Source organism: Macrosteles quadrilineatus, unplaced genomic scaffold (assembly GCF_028750875.1).
Source record: "Macrosteles quadrilineatus isolate MER2022 unplaced genomic scaffold, UCM_ALF_1.0 Scaffold_8__2_contigs__length_117827958, whole genome shotgun sequence".
Lineage (NCBI taxonomy): Eukaryota > Metazoa > Arthropoda > Insecta > Hemiptera > Cicadellidae > Macrosteles > Macrosteles quadrilineatus.
In genome coordinates, this window is record NW_026542601.1 from 15,560,049 (window position 1) to 15,577,234 (window position 17,186).

The 17,186-nt window shown below is 33.0% G+C and overlaps 1 protein-coding gene across 1 annotated transcript in view; it reads right to left on the reverse strand.

The window, feature by feature from the left end:
* Nucleotides 1-17,186, reverse strand: part of LOC129000216 (uncharacterized) — a 35,105-nt gene that overhangs the window by 7,770 nt on the left and 10,149 nt on the right. The window contains exons 4-5 of the mRNA XM_054427170.1: nt 15,735-15,814; nt 12,814-12,921 (exon numbers count right to left, since the gene is read on the reverse strand). Coding sequence (XP_054283145.1) covers nt 12,814-12,921; nt 15,735-15,814 — 188 coding nt within the window. The remainder of the gene's footprint in view (nt 1-12,813; nt 12,922-15,734; nt 15,815-17,186) is intronic.

Consider the following 17,186-nt stretch of genomic DNA (forward strand, 5'->3'; position numbering starts at 1 on the left):
ACGAGTACGTTCGCGATCCAGCATAATCTGACCATGGGAACGGGGGTTTATGGGGGGATTTATGGGGTAAAAATGGGGTTTTCCATTTTTTGACCCTAAAAACAAAAGATTTTGCAATTTCTTTTAAACCGTTTTGAAGAGCTTAAAAAATTAATAATTTAGTATATTGAAGCGCTGTTGTATGCCTAACGGTTACGGAGAAAATTTAAAAATAGTATAATTTAAAATTCTCATGTAATTCTTATGGAGAAAATGAAAACTGTTGTAGTTTACTTGTCTATGGGTATATATTGATAAAATTTGGCAAATTAATTATTTCATCCTATACTATTGACATATATGGTCCAAACACACTTTTTACCTTCCCCGTAGTAGCAAACTTAAGCACTTGTTAAATCTAATGATATTTAAATTTGGAATAAATATGTCTTATTTATAGAAATATTTTAGTAAAAATGTAATCAGACAAGTTGAAATTCGCTTAGTGTGCAGGTTTGCTGCGGCGGGGGTATTAAACATATGTGCTGATAAAGAATCGATGTAGGGTACACATTGTGTTATATACGTTATATGTTATGTTATGTTATATATATAGTCGCTCCCCGGTTGAGTGAATTTGATACTTTCCAAATTTCTTCATTTGGAGTAAAACAAGTAGACTTCTTACCCCATTGTAAATCTTGAAGCTCGTTTTCGTGTCTAGTTCATGTACGGTGACACTGGGCGCTAGTGTCAACAAAATTGTGTTTCTATTATATCTTGATGTGTGCTTTCCTGTTTAGTTATATAAATAGGAGACGAGTTATTGTTTATGATTAGATCGTATTATTTGGTTAAATGATGTTTTAAATAACTGAAATAACAAGAAACCAATTGTAAACAAAACACGGCCTCTGCAGTACCGTACAGAACTATAGCCGAATACAGGATTAGGCAAAAGTCTGGAACCCCCCAGTTAATCTTTTAACGCGTTGCAGTAGAAAAACCAAACTCGGCATATATTTACAACATAAGAAATGGCACTTTTTCATCTAAGTTACAACTTTGCCCCAGTTTTTACAATGCAGCCCCGAATTTTCAAAAGTAAACACCTATCATGTGAACCCTAATTTTAAAGGGTTTATCAAGACAAATCGAATGGCGCAAACCAGAGGTCAATATCGCACCCGTAATCAAAATGGCAGCCAAGATAAAGCCTGGACACCCCCTTAACTTTATAACGCGTGGTAGTGGGAAAACCAAACTCGGCACATGTTTGCCGAGTATGTCGGCACATGTACATGTTGGCATATGTTTGTTGAACATAAAAATGGGATTTTTTCATTCTAGTTAGAACTTGTACCCGGCCCCCAAAATGGGGTATTTTGGGGGGCAGCACCACATTTTCAAATGTAAACACCTATCATGTGACCCCTCATTTCAAAGGGTTTCTCAAAACAAATTAAATGGCGCAAACTAGAGGTCAACATCGCATCCCTAATCAAATGGCAGTCATTTTTAAATATCCCTTATTAACTTTTTAACAGATTATAGCAGGAAAACTAAACTCAGCATACCTGATATGTTTGGACATACTCTCATAATACGGACTATTGCGTAGTATGAGAATTTGACCGAAGTTGGTCAACTTCGCTTTGATAGTGTAAGTGAGCTACAACCAATCTTATATAGTGCCAGTGCTTAGGTTTCTCATCAACATGATAATAGAGTTCTTTTTAGCGTGTAATGAGGTAACTAACCTAAGGGGCTTAAAAACTCGAATGCATACAACAGAGCGTTCTACGTCCCTTGGTAAATAACCGAATCAAAACTGATAAATGCCGTTTCCTGTCGGTAATGAAATCAACCCAACATAACCATTCATTGAAACCTGTTGTAAAGAATAGATAAGAGGTGATATTATTTGAAGATGGGTTTGTTAAATATAGAATAGTTGGTAGGTATGTAAAAATGAAGATTAAAGGTTAAATAAATAAATATTCGTTCGTTTAATTAATATAACTGAAAAAGTTGTACATTTTGAACAATCAGCTGTAATAACCTACAATCATGCGTCCACTCATAACGGTGTTTCTTTCGGCTCTCTTTTTAACGTCTTCGCGTCAAGTAAAAATAATGATTGTGGAGGGTTTCACAAATGTAGCTAAGGTCACGGGAGATTTTACGATGTCATCGTGATCTTCATGGATGTTCACGGATGCTGCTGAAATTGTTTCGCTATATTTTGTGTTTTAGACTTCGCTTTATCTACAAACTTCCACTAATGAGTGAGTCTGCCTCCTAGTACAGGTAAAATAATACAAAACCACTCTATATAAACAACAAAATTTGTACATTCATGAAATTTCACCCATGAGTTACTAATAATATGAGAAATGAAGATCCGATGAGTCCCCAAAATTTTGGGCGTCCTATGGCCCTTTTTGGGGCAATTTTTGACCCGAAGGGCCCTTGTTCGTGAATAATTTTGTTTTTACGTTTAAGGTCGAGTGAGGTGTGGTTTTCGATGGTTTTAGTTATTTTAAATCGATTGGGACTAGTTTTAAGTGTATTAAACCACTCCATACAGGGGTTTTCGAAATGTTATTCCTTTTTACGATATTTAAGCATTTATTCATAAAGTAATAAAATTAGTTACCTCCATGCTCTATATAAAAGGGGATTATTGAAAATAACTGTAATTCTTTACTATATAAGAGGGAAGGATCACAAGGAGTAAGAGAAAATATTAAATACCCTCGTCACAGCAAACCTGCAGACTAAGCGAATTTTCATTTGCCCGATTTTCAATTAACTAAAATAGCATTGAGTTTAATGAATACTTAGGTTTGCTGCTACAAGGAGGCTAATAAAGTGTGTTTATAGTAAAATATTAATAGCCTAGTATAAATCAAATAAATTTGACAAGTTTTATTAAGATATATCTATAAACAAACAAACAAAATCATTTTACACTATTCTCCTTAAGAATAACATGTAATTTTAAATTTACAATTTTTGAATTTTATTCGTAACTAATACACTTACAAAACACGTTAATATACTAAATTATTTGTTTTCTTTAAGCTCTTTAAATGCTCTAGAGAAAAATTGGAAAACTTTGTGTTTTGAGGGTCAAAGATTACAAATTTATACCACATAAAACCCTGTTCCAAGGACCGATTATGCCGGTCTCGTTAAAATTGAACCAATATTACTCGAGTTACCATGTTTACGGATATATTATATATATTATATTATATATATGTATACAAACACATATATAATATTTTGAGTTATCTAGCAACCCTCTAAACAGCAGCCCTCTAACGGTGCTTTAGGCTTCTGGGGGCATCAAAATGAAAACGTAAATCGGTTTCGCGTCTATGTTTTACCATAAGACCTTCGGTAATAGCTTATTTCCTATATGGGAAGTTTGCTAAAAGGGGATGGATTAAGTTTTACACTATAACATAATAACATAGGTTACTACGCAAATCAACTTTTCAGGTGTGAATAATCTTTCAATGTGTTTTTCGTGCAAATCTATGAAGACCAATTTCAAATTGATATATATTTTTCTTAGGCAGCTATTAAAGTTTTTTTTTACATTTATTAAAAATTAAAACAATTGTATTTGTATACAACCTTTCATTACATATTAAAATTAAGTACTTAAAATAAAGCTATTTTTCTACAATTTCCGTACTATCCCTCTTTACAATTTCATCATCACAATAATTATTCTCAGACGACTCATTAACAATTTTATTATTCTTAGCAACTTGTCCATCTTTACTGATTTTGTCCAAGTTGGTGTTCAAGCAGGATTCCCCTTTACAAACCTTACATATTGCAGAACAGGCAACACCAATCTTAAAGCACGAACTATGTGGTGCAAAAACACCTTTCATACATACTGACGTTTGCAACTTGTATCTTAAGTTCCTCAAAATTATTTTAAATCAATACAAGTACGGTTGTCTTTCGTGGTTATGACGACCAGGACAACACTAAGACATCATAATGTCTTAGACATCAGAGCTGCATTATCGGTACAAGCATTTTTGTCCTGAACAATGGGAACGAGGTTTATGGGGTAAAAATTGGGGTTTCTCATTTACTTCACCCTCAAAACACAAAGATTCCCAATTTTTCTCTAGAACATTTTAAATAGCTTAAAAATAAATGATTTAGTATATTGACGTGTTTTTGTATGGTTATTAGTTGCGAATAGAAATACTAAATTTGTAAATTTAAAATTACCATGTTATTCTTATTTAGAATAGTGTAAAATGATTTTGTTTGTTTGTTAATAGATATATCTTGATCAAACTTGTCAAATTGATTTGTTTTATACTAGGCTATTAATATTTTACTATAAACAAACTTTATTAGCCTCCTTGTAGCAGCAAACCTAGGTAATCGTTAAACGCAATGCTATTTTAGATTTAATTGAAAATCAAGTAAGTAAAACGGAAATTCGCTAGGTCTGCAGGATTGCTGTGACGGGGGTATTTAATATTTTCTCTTACTCCTTGTGATCCTTTCCCCTTACGTAGTAAAGAATTACAATTATTTTCAATGAATCCCTTTTACATAGAGCATGGAGGTAACTAATTTTATTACTTTATGAATAAATGTTTAAATATCGAAAAAAGTAATAATATTTCGAAACACCCTGTATGGAGTGGTTTAATAGACTTAAAACTAGTCCCAATTGATTTAAAATTACTAAAACCATCGAAAACCACACCTTACTCGACCTTAAACGTAAAAACAAAATTATTCAGGAACAAGGGCCCTTCGGATCAAAAAGGGCCCCAAAAAGGGCCTTAGGACGCCCAAAATTTTGGGGACTCATCGGATCTTCATTTCTCATATTATTAGTAACTCGCAGGTGAAATTTCATGAATGTACAAATTTTGTTGTTTATAAAACCCTATTTTACCTGTACTATCCGTGCCGTGACCGGTTAATAGTTGGCCTACTTTAAATTTTAAATGTTTTGCGTGCGTTGTGTTTGTGTATTTATTTAAATGTTTTTTAGACGACTATATCATGTATTTTTTTCTTGAAATGTATTGAATGTGTATATGTTTCATTACATCAAAATTGTATTTCGGAAAAATAAATTTACAACAAAACGCATTAAGGAATATTTGCAAAAGTCAAATACGAAAACCAATAATCCTACACCTTGAAAGGTGAGTTGCCTAAAGTAAACATGTCAATTTCAAAAAACTGGCTATAGTGCAGCGTCGCAATTAAGTTAAAATTTGTATTTTGGTTTAATCAGACTAAAAATGTTTTAAAAGAGCAATACAACAAAAGGGCCAATTGCCATACAACAATAGCATTTTTTGTATTATCTAGGTTTATTCAGAAAACCCGCTCTTTGGTGTTTTAAAAAACATTGATGCAATTAAAAAAGTAGCCATCTTGGATGAAATTAATAACTTCGCCCTGCAGATCAATATAACTAAAATTTCAATGGGGGCAAGAAAAGCCTCTAACGTGAATATGCAACTCAGAACGTACCAGTCGAAGGTAGACAGAAGTTTTGTTATAATATCACCCGGGCATTGTTAAAGCTAATTCCCTGATTTATGGCCCTCCCCGGCACATTAGGGGTGCCAATCAGTCGATGGTTCCGAATGGGGTAGGAAGTGAAAGTAGTCTCGGTGAGAAAGCGCGAACTGCTCCGATGTTCCTAGAAGGATATGGATGAAGTAGGCCTACTACACAGGGTGAATCACGTCAGGTGCCCACTATTGATTTCAGACAAACCGTTTGTTCCACAGTCATGAAATAAAAATTTTCCCACTAAACAAACTCAACTATAACTTGAAAATATTTTAAATGTTTTTTATACAGAATGTACCAAACCCAGAGGTTATCCCGTTCAAAATATCACAATTATTGTCAAATGGGTGTAGCAAAATGTTTTATTTTTGGTTCTCTTTTTGGCCCTATAAACAGGTGGGTCAACATTGTCTACAATATTTTCACCAAGCGGAATTTACACACATAAATAAAAGTGGCTTTTTTGAAATACCGTGTAAAAAAGAATGATTAATCCTCGATATTATGCATACATTTCACTACGAAAAAGCATAAATAACTTATTCCTTGTATGGGAAATTCACTAAAAGCAATTTGTAATTCGCTACATCCGCTGATACTTGACATATAATCCAAAAACATAAAGCAACAAACTCATCTGCAATTGCATGATTGTGACTTTTTAGCCTTTATGTAAGGATGCAGGGATGATCGAACTTACATCTGATCTTCTCTCTTGAGCAAGCATTATAAAATAATCATATGGTGATTAACATCATAAGTGAAGAAGGCAGATGACCTTCCCTAAAAATACTAGATAAACTCTAGTGAAAATAATCGTACCTTTCACGTATTCTGGACACATTGAAAAATATAGGCCTACTGTTATTTAGTGTGTGTAAACGCTGATATTAAGAACCACAACCAATAGTGCACAAATGTTGATTTGTAAATTCATTTAACGATTTAAAAAAGTGTTATGCTGTAAAACACGGATTTTCAACCAACAAAACAATGCAAATATTTCCATTCAAACCAAATAAATACAACCATCTCTATAAATAAAATAAAATTATAAATTAAATAATAATAAGATAAAATAAATCAAATATCTCTATAAAAATATCACATTTATTCCCTATTTAAATAGCATTAGTTTAACGAGTACACATAGGTTCGCTGCAAGAGGCAGGGTAAAAAGTGTTTTTGTGAAATGCCCCTCCGTAGTTAGGTGTAAAATAAATGCATTTCCAAATATTATCAAAAATATTTTCCTTTTACAGGAAATTACATCAGTTTACTTATTCTCCATAAGAATAACATGGGAATTTTAAAATTACATTTTTTTCATTTTTCTTTAACAATTATGGCTCTTAATAACGCTTTTAGTAAAATTTTTACTGCTATGACTATATACTAATGCACCTGTTGCTCGAATTAGAGCAATTATTGTAAAGTATTACAGGCGATATTTCAAAACTAATAACATCGATACTTCCCGATGACTTAAAAGAGTCAGCTCAAAGATAATGTAATCAATCACTCCACTCCGGTTATCGAAACTCAAAACGAACTCACTCTGAAAACGAACGCTCTTGTGTGTATCATGTGTTTACTTTGAACAGCTGTGTTAGTATGCAATTTATACAAATATATTATAAATTTGAAAGTTTGTTAGTTTGTGTGTATGTTTGTGTGTTGCTCAATCACGCATAAACTACTAGACGGATTGGTCTGAAATTTGGTATGATGATAGCTAACATTTCCTATTAACATTAAGGCATATTCTTATCTCAAAAATCATTTCGGGCTCCGCCCCAGTGGCTCTGTAGTTCCCCATGTTAACCTTATGAGTATTCATATTTAAAGGGAATTAAATAATTTAGTCAGCTGTTTCAACTTTACAAGTTGGTTCTCTAATATGCAAGAGCATTAAAAAGTTATAAGGTTTCCCAACTGGGTGCAGCACTATTATTATTTCGTTTTTGCATATATGACAACAGCTAATTTGAACTAAGCAGCAACAAAAAGCTGTGATACACAATGAGAACTGTCAAGTCAAAATAGGATTGTTTACAGTTAGGTTTGATTTTTTTATTTAATGAATAATTTGAGATATTGTGCGAATGTTTGATAATTTATCTTTTCTATTGTTTAGGTGCAGTGGTAGAACATTATGGCAATGGTAGATGTGTTATATCATACCGTAAATTTTATCAAACTGTGTCCTCCCCCCATTGCAAACTCAAAGCTTAAGTATAGCTGCAATAAGCATTTTATACTTATATACCAACCCCGTACGAAGGACGGGTGCTCTGCTAGTTATTAATACAGGGTGATTGATATAAGTGTGCCAGCCGTTTTATTCGAAAACCATAAGAGATATCAAAAAAGTTAAATGGTAAGTGCCTTGGATTTTTTATTTAAAAAATTGTAGTCAAGTCAAAAAAATTATTTTAGCCGCCATTTTTCCAATATGGCCGCCAACTTTGATTTTTCTTATGGAACACCCTATATTTTATGATGTATTCTGGTAGAAAATGTAATTTTAAGACGATTTTATTCTTGTAATTTTTTTCATAAACCTAACCGTTTCAAAGATAATAAAGGTTTAAGCTGTGAATTTTTGAATGGTTTTCGAATAAAACAGCTGGCATGCTTGCTTAGGCCTTTATCGAAACTCTTTCTCATGCAGAAATTTCAAAACTTTAACCATTATTATCTTTGAAACGGTTAGGTTTATGAAAAAAATTACAAGAATAAAATCGTCTTAAAATTACTTTTTCTACCAGAATACATCATAAAATATAGGGTGTTCTATAAGAAAAATCAAAGTTGGCGGCCAGATTGGAAAAATGGCGGCTAAAATAATTTTTTTGACTTGACTACAATTTTTTAAATAAAAAATCCAAGGCACTTACTATTTAACTTTTTTTGATATCTCTTATAGTTTTCGAATAAAACGTCTGGCACACTTATATCAATCACCCTGTATATTTAAGTAAACAAAATTCTTGCTTCATAAGAAATACATTGGGATTTAGATGGTCTGTGGGGCAAAGCCCGAAGACTTTTATTGCTGGAATTGGTGAAAGGGGGCGTCTACATAAAAAAATACTTAATTTTGACACATCATTTGTAAAACTCCGTCGATTATTAACGGAGGAGTAGTGTTTCGTATAAATCGCCTTCACGTATTATATATAAGGATATCTATTTAATTATTATAGAGACAAATTAATTTGCTTTAGTCTATAGTATGTTTTTGGTTTGTAATTAATGAATGATAAGTGATTTATTAGAATTGTATATATGCTCTGCTATTTATTTAATATACTTTTTAACTGGTTTACACATTTCTGATTAACGATCTATTACAGTTGTATACGTCATTTATTTATACAAACAGCGATTTTATTTTATACTAGCAGAGTACCGTTCTACGTACAGGAATCTTGTAGTAAGTTGAAACCTTCTTATATTCAGAACAGGAGTTTGTTTGCATATTTAGAGTGCATTTTTCCAGATATGCTGGAAAAACTATTTTTGTATAGGAATACATATAAACCTTCGCAAATACAATATCTGACAGTTTCAAGCCAAAATGAATGCTTCGCAAAAAAAAGTCATCCCATCGTGTTAGTCCTTATTTTATATCTAATGAAAAAAATAATTGCTTTATAGATCTATGAGGCATAGCCCAAAGGTAGGCCTGTAATTGGAAGTTACTTTTCACACTGGTTAAAAGTAGTTAAAATACTACCTCAACCTTACTACTGTACAATTTATTCGGGGTGAAACTTTCATTAACAAAGGCACTCTTGTCTTTTCCACGAAACACAAAAAAAATAAGGACATTAATGCGTTACCAACAGACATACACACACAAATGCAGAATTGAATTAGGTGATTTGCTACGCTTTAGCCAAAGCAAATTACAAACAAAATAATTATTTGAAAGTTTTGATAGTGTAATCAAATTTTATGATAATCTTATTTAGGCCTAATCAAACTGTAAAATTATTGTAAATCCGTTGGCAAATATATAAATAAGTAAATAAATACACAGTCCACAAAACATTGATACGTTAACAACGTAAAGCTTTAAAAATTCATGATGGTTTGCTGAAAAAGTCTTTCACTAATGTGTTATTACTTTCATAGCTGAACTAACATTTTTGAGTCCATAAAGAAATCCCAAAAAATATACAGTAAGACATCAATTAAACTTAAAAAGCAATAAGGTGCAGCACTAAAGATAACAAAGTTGTAAATAGGGAAGTGTTTGTACGTAAAAATGATTCTTACTGCTACCACAGGTTCTAAGAAAAAGTACCAGTACCAAAAACCAACGTTTACAGTTAAGAAAAGAACTATTAGTACTTACGACCAATTCAAACTGCCCTTCTAATCAAACTGTATTATTGGTGTTAATCCTTTGGCAAATAATAAATCAATACACAGGGGACAAAACATTGATACGTTAACAACGTAAAGCTTTAAATTTCATGATGGTTTGCTCAAAAAATCTTTCACTTGATGTGGTACCAGTACCGAAGTTATTAATCTCCCTTGGTTTTTTTTTAAGTTTTCGAAAATCTAAGTTATTTCCCATTAATAGCATGATTTGTAAGCAACTTTTAATGTTAACATATTAATGACAGTTTGAAGAAACCACCTTTATCCAACCAAAGGTTTCTTATTTTTAAAAGATTACGTAATCTTTAAACCTAACGTAGATCGGTATATCAAGGAAACATTCGGAGGAGATGTGACAAAAAACGCACAAATTTGGGGTTTTGGACGTTTGTAGTTTTACTTCCTAAGTAGGAAGGCTTTGTATTCTAAAAATACCGATATCGTTGTCGAAATTTGGTTGTGAATAATTCGGCCTACGTAGGGCCTGCCCAAGAGATGGGCTATGGGCCAAGATTTGCGGTATGGTCCAGCGATTGCAGCACAAAGAGGTAAGAAGAATTTAAAAGTGACACATTGGAAAAGCGAGTTTAACTACATCTGTAAGTTAAACCTCTGTTACGATCACAGCGAAATCAGAAAGATCACAGCAACATCCACGATCACCCTTGCAGTTGTGTTTTTATACTTTGCATTTTACACAACTGTCCTTGAAACGCAGTCAATGAGTGGAAACCTTTTTGTAAGCTATTGGTGACGATTTTTTAAAAAAAATATAAGTTTCCCAGGACTATACAACACTGATTCACGGTCTTTTCCTTGGTTATCAAAACTCAAGTACAATCGTTGCACTTGCGATTAATTAAACCGATTAAGTAAGGCACAACGTGTTTAATCTCACTTAGTTTGGATGTGCTTACAAAACTTGATCGGAAATGGTTGCGGTACTGTATATGTAAACAGTATTTAATGTAAACATATCAGTGACAGCTAGAAGTGGGAACTAATCCAAACAGATGATCGTTATTTCATAAAATGTAATAGTAAACATTGAAAGAAAATTTGACAAAAATCGAACAAAATTGTGTTCTTGATAGTTCGTTATTTTGTTTTCAAAGAAGCGAAGCCATGTTTTTATAGCCAAAGACACTCTCACTAATCCAGAAAATACAGAAAATGATTTGAACGGTACTCTAGTTTTCTAGATTTCATGTAATTCTTCAATAATTTAAATGTAGTAGCTAAAAAACGTGTATTTAATTGAAGTAAATTAATATAGGCATATTTATATTCACTGTACTGTATATAAACAAATATCGATTGAGAAACAAACAATTACACGTTATAAAAAACCTCACTAGTCCGCTGCATTGTGATAGCTGGAAATCGTCGGAATAAAAACCGCCGCTACAAGATACAGAAGTTGGTACGCCTACAGCGCCCTCCACAGCTGCGCGCGCCGCTGGCACTGCTGCTCAACATATCCCCACCTAAAAGACGAGCAAGTGGTATGTCGGCCGGGTCGATTGACGACAAGTTGGTTTCTCGTATATAATAATTTAGTTTTACAGGCCGGTCAACTGGACTGACGATGAAATAACTTGTCGACGTACTGGTTTTCAGTATTTATCTATTTAATTAAAAAAGACGGTCTAGTGGCAAAACGACCAAGTATCTTGTCGGTCAACTGGTGGCCCCCCAATAAAACGATCTAATCATCAACAATAGGCCGTCTCCTGTTTATATTACAAGAAATTAAAACACACATCATAGAACCAACCCTAAAATAATAGAAACAAAATTACGTCAAAACTAACATCCAGTGTCACAACATGAACTACACATGGAAAAATTTTGAATTGACAATGTTATGAGAAGTCGACTTGAGTTATATTTAATCCATGGTCGTACTGCATCTAGGTTATACTTCCAAAGCAAAACAGAGCAATATTCCGGCCAACCGTACCGATCCTTAGGCCTGAGGAGAAAATGACAGCATTAATGGTTCTTTGGAGGGTATTGAATTTTTCTAAAATTGAATGCAAACTGAGATTAATATTTTTTCGTTAATTTTAAAGGTAAATTCATTGTTGTTTTAATATTCAACAAAACTTAGCCTATGATATATTAAACTTGATCCTGCAGATAGTTGTAAACTAATCAAAAGATTAGTTAATAAATAACTTTTGTTTTGTGATGTGAGGGTGGTAACAATGTCATGTCTAGCTCGCATGCGCCCCTTATCACTCTGATCAGTAGTGCCGAGCCCGACCCAGCATAGTGGCAGTGCAGTGGCAATACGATGCGTACCCCTTGGGCGCTCGTCAATGTCAACATCCCTACAGCCTACTCCCGTATAACCAATGTTCGTTAGCAATTTTGCAACGAAATTGATGCGTAATTCTGAAAATATAGTTTAACAATTATTTCTTCTTATGAACTTCAGAATCACAATGCTTTGGAGTTTTTTTATCAAATATGACTATTTATTTTTATTTTTAGATAGCCTAGGTATAAAAAAAATACTCCGGCCGTGCGCCCTCTGGGACCTTGCGCCCATACCGGGCCTATTGGGAAATCCGGCCCTGATGATTGCTACGAGTACGGAAGCTGATCATGTACTCGTAGCAATCATGTACGCGACAGGCCTGTCTCTTGTTTTACGTGTTTTTGTGGTTTTATCGTGTTCGTGTGTGTGTACAGTTTAACGACGCCAATTCAGGTGGATGTATGTATATCTAAGGATGGCATTTTGATGCCGAAACAGCTATAATCTACAGAAACTTCATAGCTGTGATGAGGTATTTATATTATATACATGTCAAAAGTAGCCTTAGCCATGTAGCTGCTTACCTTTGCTGTCGCCAAGAGAGACGCGAGACACCGGACCAGGTGTACCAGACCCTGAGCTGGTGGATGGGGTCGGCTCAGCTGCGACAGGTGCCCCTTCTTCCAGGGAGTCTGAAAAGTGTTTAGATTAATCTTTCAAATTGACTTGTTGATCAAATTGCTGCATCAATCTTAGCCTACATTTGTCAGGCTAAACTTTGAACAAGTAACTGCTTGAATATATTTTAATTTTCTAATTCCTATTTCCTCTCGCCTTCGGGGTTACAGCCAACTAGAGCATTGAAAAGTCCCCTCAAATCCAGCCATCATTGGGGATTTCCATGTTTTTCCATGACTTTTTGCCTATTTCCATGACTTCCAATGACCAGAATTTTTTTCCATGACTATCCCTGACTTTCCAGAATGTGGACACCCTGCTTGAGTAATTTTTGTCCGATTTTGATGAAATTTGGTTTAAAGGTGTAAAGCATGATAAACTTGAATAAGTTTTGTTATTAAATATTTTGACTTGCCAAGTACACTATTATTCACAGTAATGTATTACATAATGTATTACACAATGAGGCTGTAGTATAAATAGCATTTCATTTTTAAATTTTCGTTCCTTAAAAACATGTAAAATTGTAAAAATGTAAACATGTAAACTGTAAAATTTTAGTTAATTTTAACACGAATTCGCACAAATATCAGTGGGCGCTATACTCTCAAAAGTTAAAAATTTATCTTGCAACTGGTTTTGTTCCTACAATGCCTAAACACAAAAAATATATAATTATCATTGTTAAGAAAAGTGATAACACTTATATCTTAATTTACAGTCACGTTTCTGCAACGTTTGGTAGCCATCTTGGATTGGGGTTATATTTAATAATAAAAAAATTGGCAACAAGTAATTTTTTCATCCTAAGGTACACATTAACAGTTTTCAAAAGTTATTTCAATTTTAACAGGCCAGTCTAGCGAATGATACACCCCAGCCCACACTAATACATATATGACTAGGGATTCTCTTTTTCACCCAGAAAAGTGGAAGCAATTCTAAAGGTTTTGAGGAATAGAGATCCCATTCTAGCCACAAAGCCACGTTACGTGCAGTGCAGCTGGATATGAGTGAAAATTTAAAAACGTACGTTTTCAGCAAAAGCACTTTGCAAATTTTTTCCCCCTTTTTTCAAAACTTTTATTATTTTTTTTTATTTCATTAACATTTGAAGTTTCATTAAATGTCCATGGTAACGCAATATCTTTGGTAGTTTTTTTTTTAAAGAGCATCTTTAGTGGAAAAACACAAAATCCTGTCACGACCATAACAGACGTTTAAATGAATATTAAAAATAGTTGATATTATTTTTATAACTATGTTTTGCTATAAACCAATTTACTTTTATGACCATTATACAATTAAAAGGTCACTGAGCTTTTCGTATATTTGGTCTTTCTAGAAAAAAATAAAAAAATTGAAAAAAAGCCAATAAAATCTTTTGTTTGTATAACAAAAAGTTTGTATAACTCCGAAAAAACTTACCTGAGACCCGAAAAATCGTTATGTTTGTATAGAGGTGTACTTCTTTTGTGTATAAAACATTGAAATATGACGATATTTTAATTTTTGAAATTTTTATGATAGAAATCCTAAACGTGATGGTCAGGGACAAGCGGTACGGTCGTGAATTTTCTGAAATAATCTAAATCTTTCTAAACAATCCTTCAATTATACTGTTAGTTATAATAAAAATATGTGTTTCAATTGAACTAAACTGTTCAAGTTACAATTATATTAAAGTTATTGTCACGACCACACACACTATAATCCATAAGGCTGGATTGGTCGTGAAAAAACCCGTGATGGTCGTGAAATTACGTGTTATTTGGCTCTGTTCTGGCGGTAGCCCTGCACCTCATGTTCGAGGATACAAAGTGGACTTCTAGGTTAATCTAGCAATTGAAATATCTTATAAACAAAAATTAACACCATGTCTACTTCATCGAAAGACTACGTACGGTCATGGACACACTAAAATTACAAAAAACACAATCTTTCCTTTATTAATCTTGTAATTCCTCCTTCCAACTCCAAACGACCGGCACTACAATCCTGACGTACACCCTGAACTAGTCTCTAAAACCAACTGACTCCATCGACGCCAGGCTTGCCACTGTCGTGCTCCAAAGTTGAAAATTTTTCCCAAATGGTCGTGACGCCAAATCGAGGGACAGACTTATTTTGTCATGGTAGTCAGTTTGCAATGACAATAAAATTATAATATGCTCCTTTTTTGTTAGTTTAATAACCATTGATGACATAAAAATATGGCTTTATATATTTCGGCATGAATAATTAGTCTAAAAACAGCGTGAAAGTTGGAAAATGTACTCTAGGGACACGTCATGGTCGTGAATTTCGAGACTTTAAAAATATGAAAAAAATACCTAGAACCTGTTTAAAACCAAATAAATGTGTGTAACATGTTGCCGCATTCCCAAAAAATATTAAAACACACAATAATAAACTACAAATCCAGTATCTACGAAGTTAAAGGCCAGGGACATGAAAACGTACGTTTTAAATTTTCACTCATATATAGGCATTGGATTTTGCAAAATTTAAGTGATACAAAATGTTACTTTATGAAATCAGTTGAACAATTTATTGAATTAGTAAAAAACTTATTGCTCAAAATAAGCAAAACCTATTTATTAATACTTACTAGTACATTAAAAACTCTTCGGTGAATTTCGTTATGTTTTTGCGATCGCAACATCATCGGTAATCAAATATGTCAATTGTCAAGATTTACAATCAAGGCAAACACCCTTCATGATTTATCACAATCGTGGAAACATAAGTGAAATAAGCCAGTTAATCTTTCCTATTATCTACATGAGAGGATTTATTTCACCCTAATAACCAATTGGATACTTACCCAGACTTGTTACTTTTTCAAGTTCGATCTTGAATCTCTCTTCCTTCGGGAAGATGGTATGGAGATTTAGGTTACCACATCTGACAAAACAAATAATGTGAAAATATAACAAAACTATGGGTCAAGGAACACACATACTTAGTTTTAGTTTTAGACGAATTATTTACTTAAATATTTGCTTGTGAATGAGAACAGAGTAATTTTTGTTAGTTTGATTTGATCCTGTTGGGAACATATTTAGAGAGATTTTAACAAACCGTACGGTAAGTTGCCTCTCATTAGTTTGTTGTTTAGACAGCCTACTGTGTATGCACTATTACTTGCCCACAAAAGTAATACTAAATGAAATGAAAATGAAATGAAATGAAATATTCCTTTATTGTCACAATACATTTTAAGTTTTCAGCAATGCTGATGAAACAGGTCCATTATTAAAACTAGATTTACAATTCATTCCTTTAAATTAAATAAATGTAATAGAAAAATGTTTAACTGTTATTCAAATATTCAGAAACAGATTCAAACTCATTTTGTAAGAGATACATTCTTAACTCGCTTTTGAATTTTGAAATAATGGTAATTTGTCTGAATTTGGTAGGTAGACTGTTGTAAAGCCTGAGACTCATATAAAATGGTGATCTTTCATATACAGACAGAGGCAATGTCTTGGATATTTCAAATTATTTTCGAAACGAGTAGGATATTGATGGATGAATTGATTGTTGCCATATGATCGGTTTTTAAAGAAACCATCATTTTAAATACATATAGAGAAGGCATTTTTAATATGTCGTATTTTTAAAAAATAGGTTTAAATGGTGCTCTTTTTGGTGCAAAAGATAGGATTCTCAAATACTTCTTTTGTTTTTTAAAAACTGTGTCGGCATATGAAGTTGAGCCCCATAGTTCAATTCCATACTACATGATGGAATAAAACATTGCATAATAAACAGTAAGTTTAGTTTTCAGATCAATTATATTCCTTAAAACATACATTTGAGAACAGGCTGTATTCAGCCTCTTTAGTATCATGTCTATGTGTGGTTTCCAGGTTAAATTTTTATCAATAATTAAGCCTAAGAACTTTGTATGTTCAACAAAAGGTAAAGTTTCGATTTGGTAGCGTAATTCAAAATTTTGATTCTCTCTATTTTGGATTGTTTGAAATAATATAACCTGTGTTTTAGAACTATAAAGTTGAAGCCCATTTACTGTAAACCAACTGGACAAATCTATGAGTGAGCGGTTGAGTTCTAATTTTAGATTGGGTATATCTTTTTGCTTTAACTATCTAGAAGATACATTTTGAGGTACATCATTCACAAAAATTAAAAATAGTAAAGGACCCAATATCAAACCTTGTGGGACACCACATTTAACTTTGTGCCAATTCGAGATAAACTTTTTGCCATTTTTTATAAATTGATGTTCTTTGTTTCCTGTTAGTTAAAT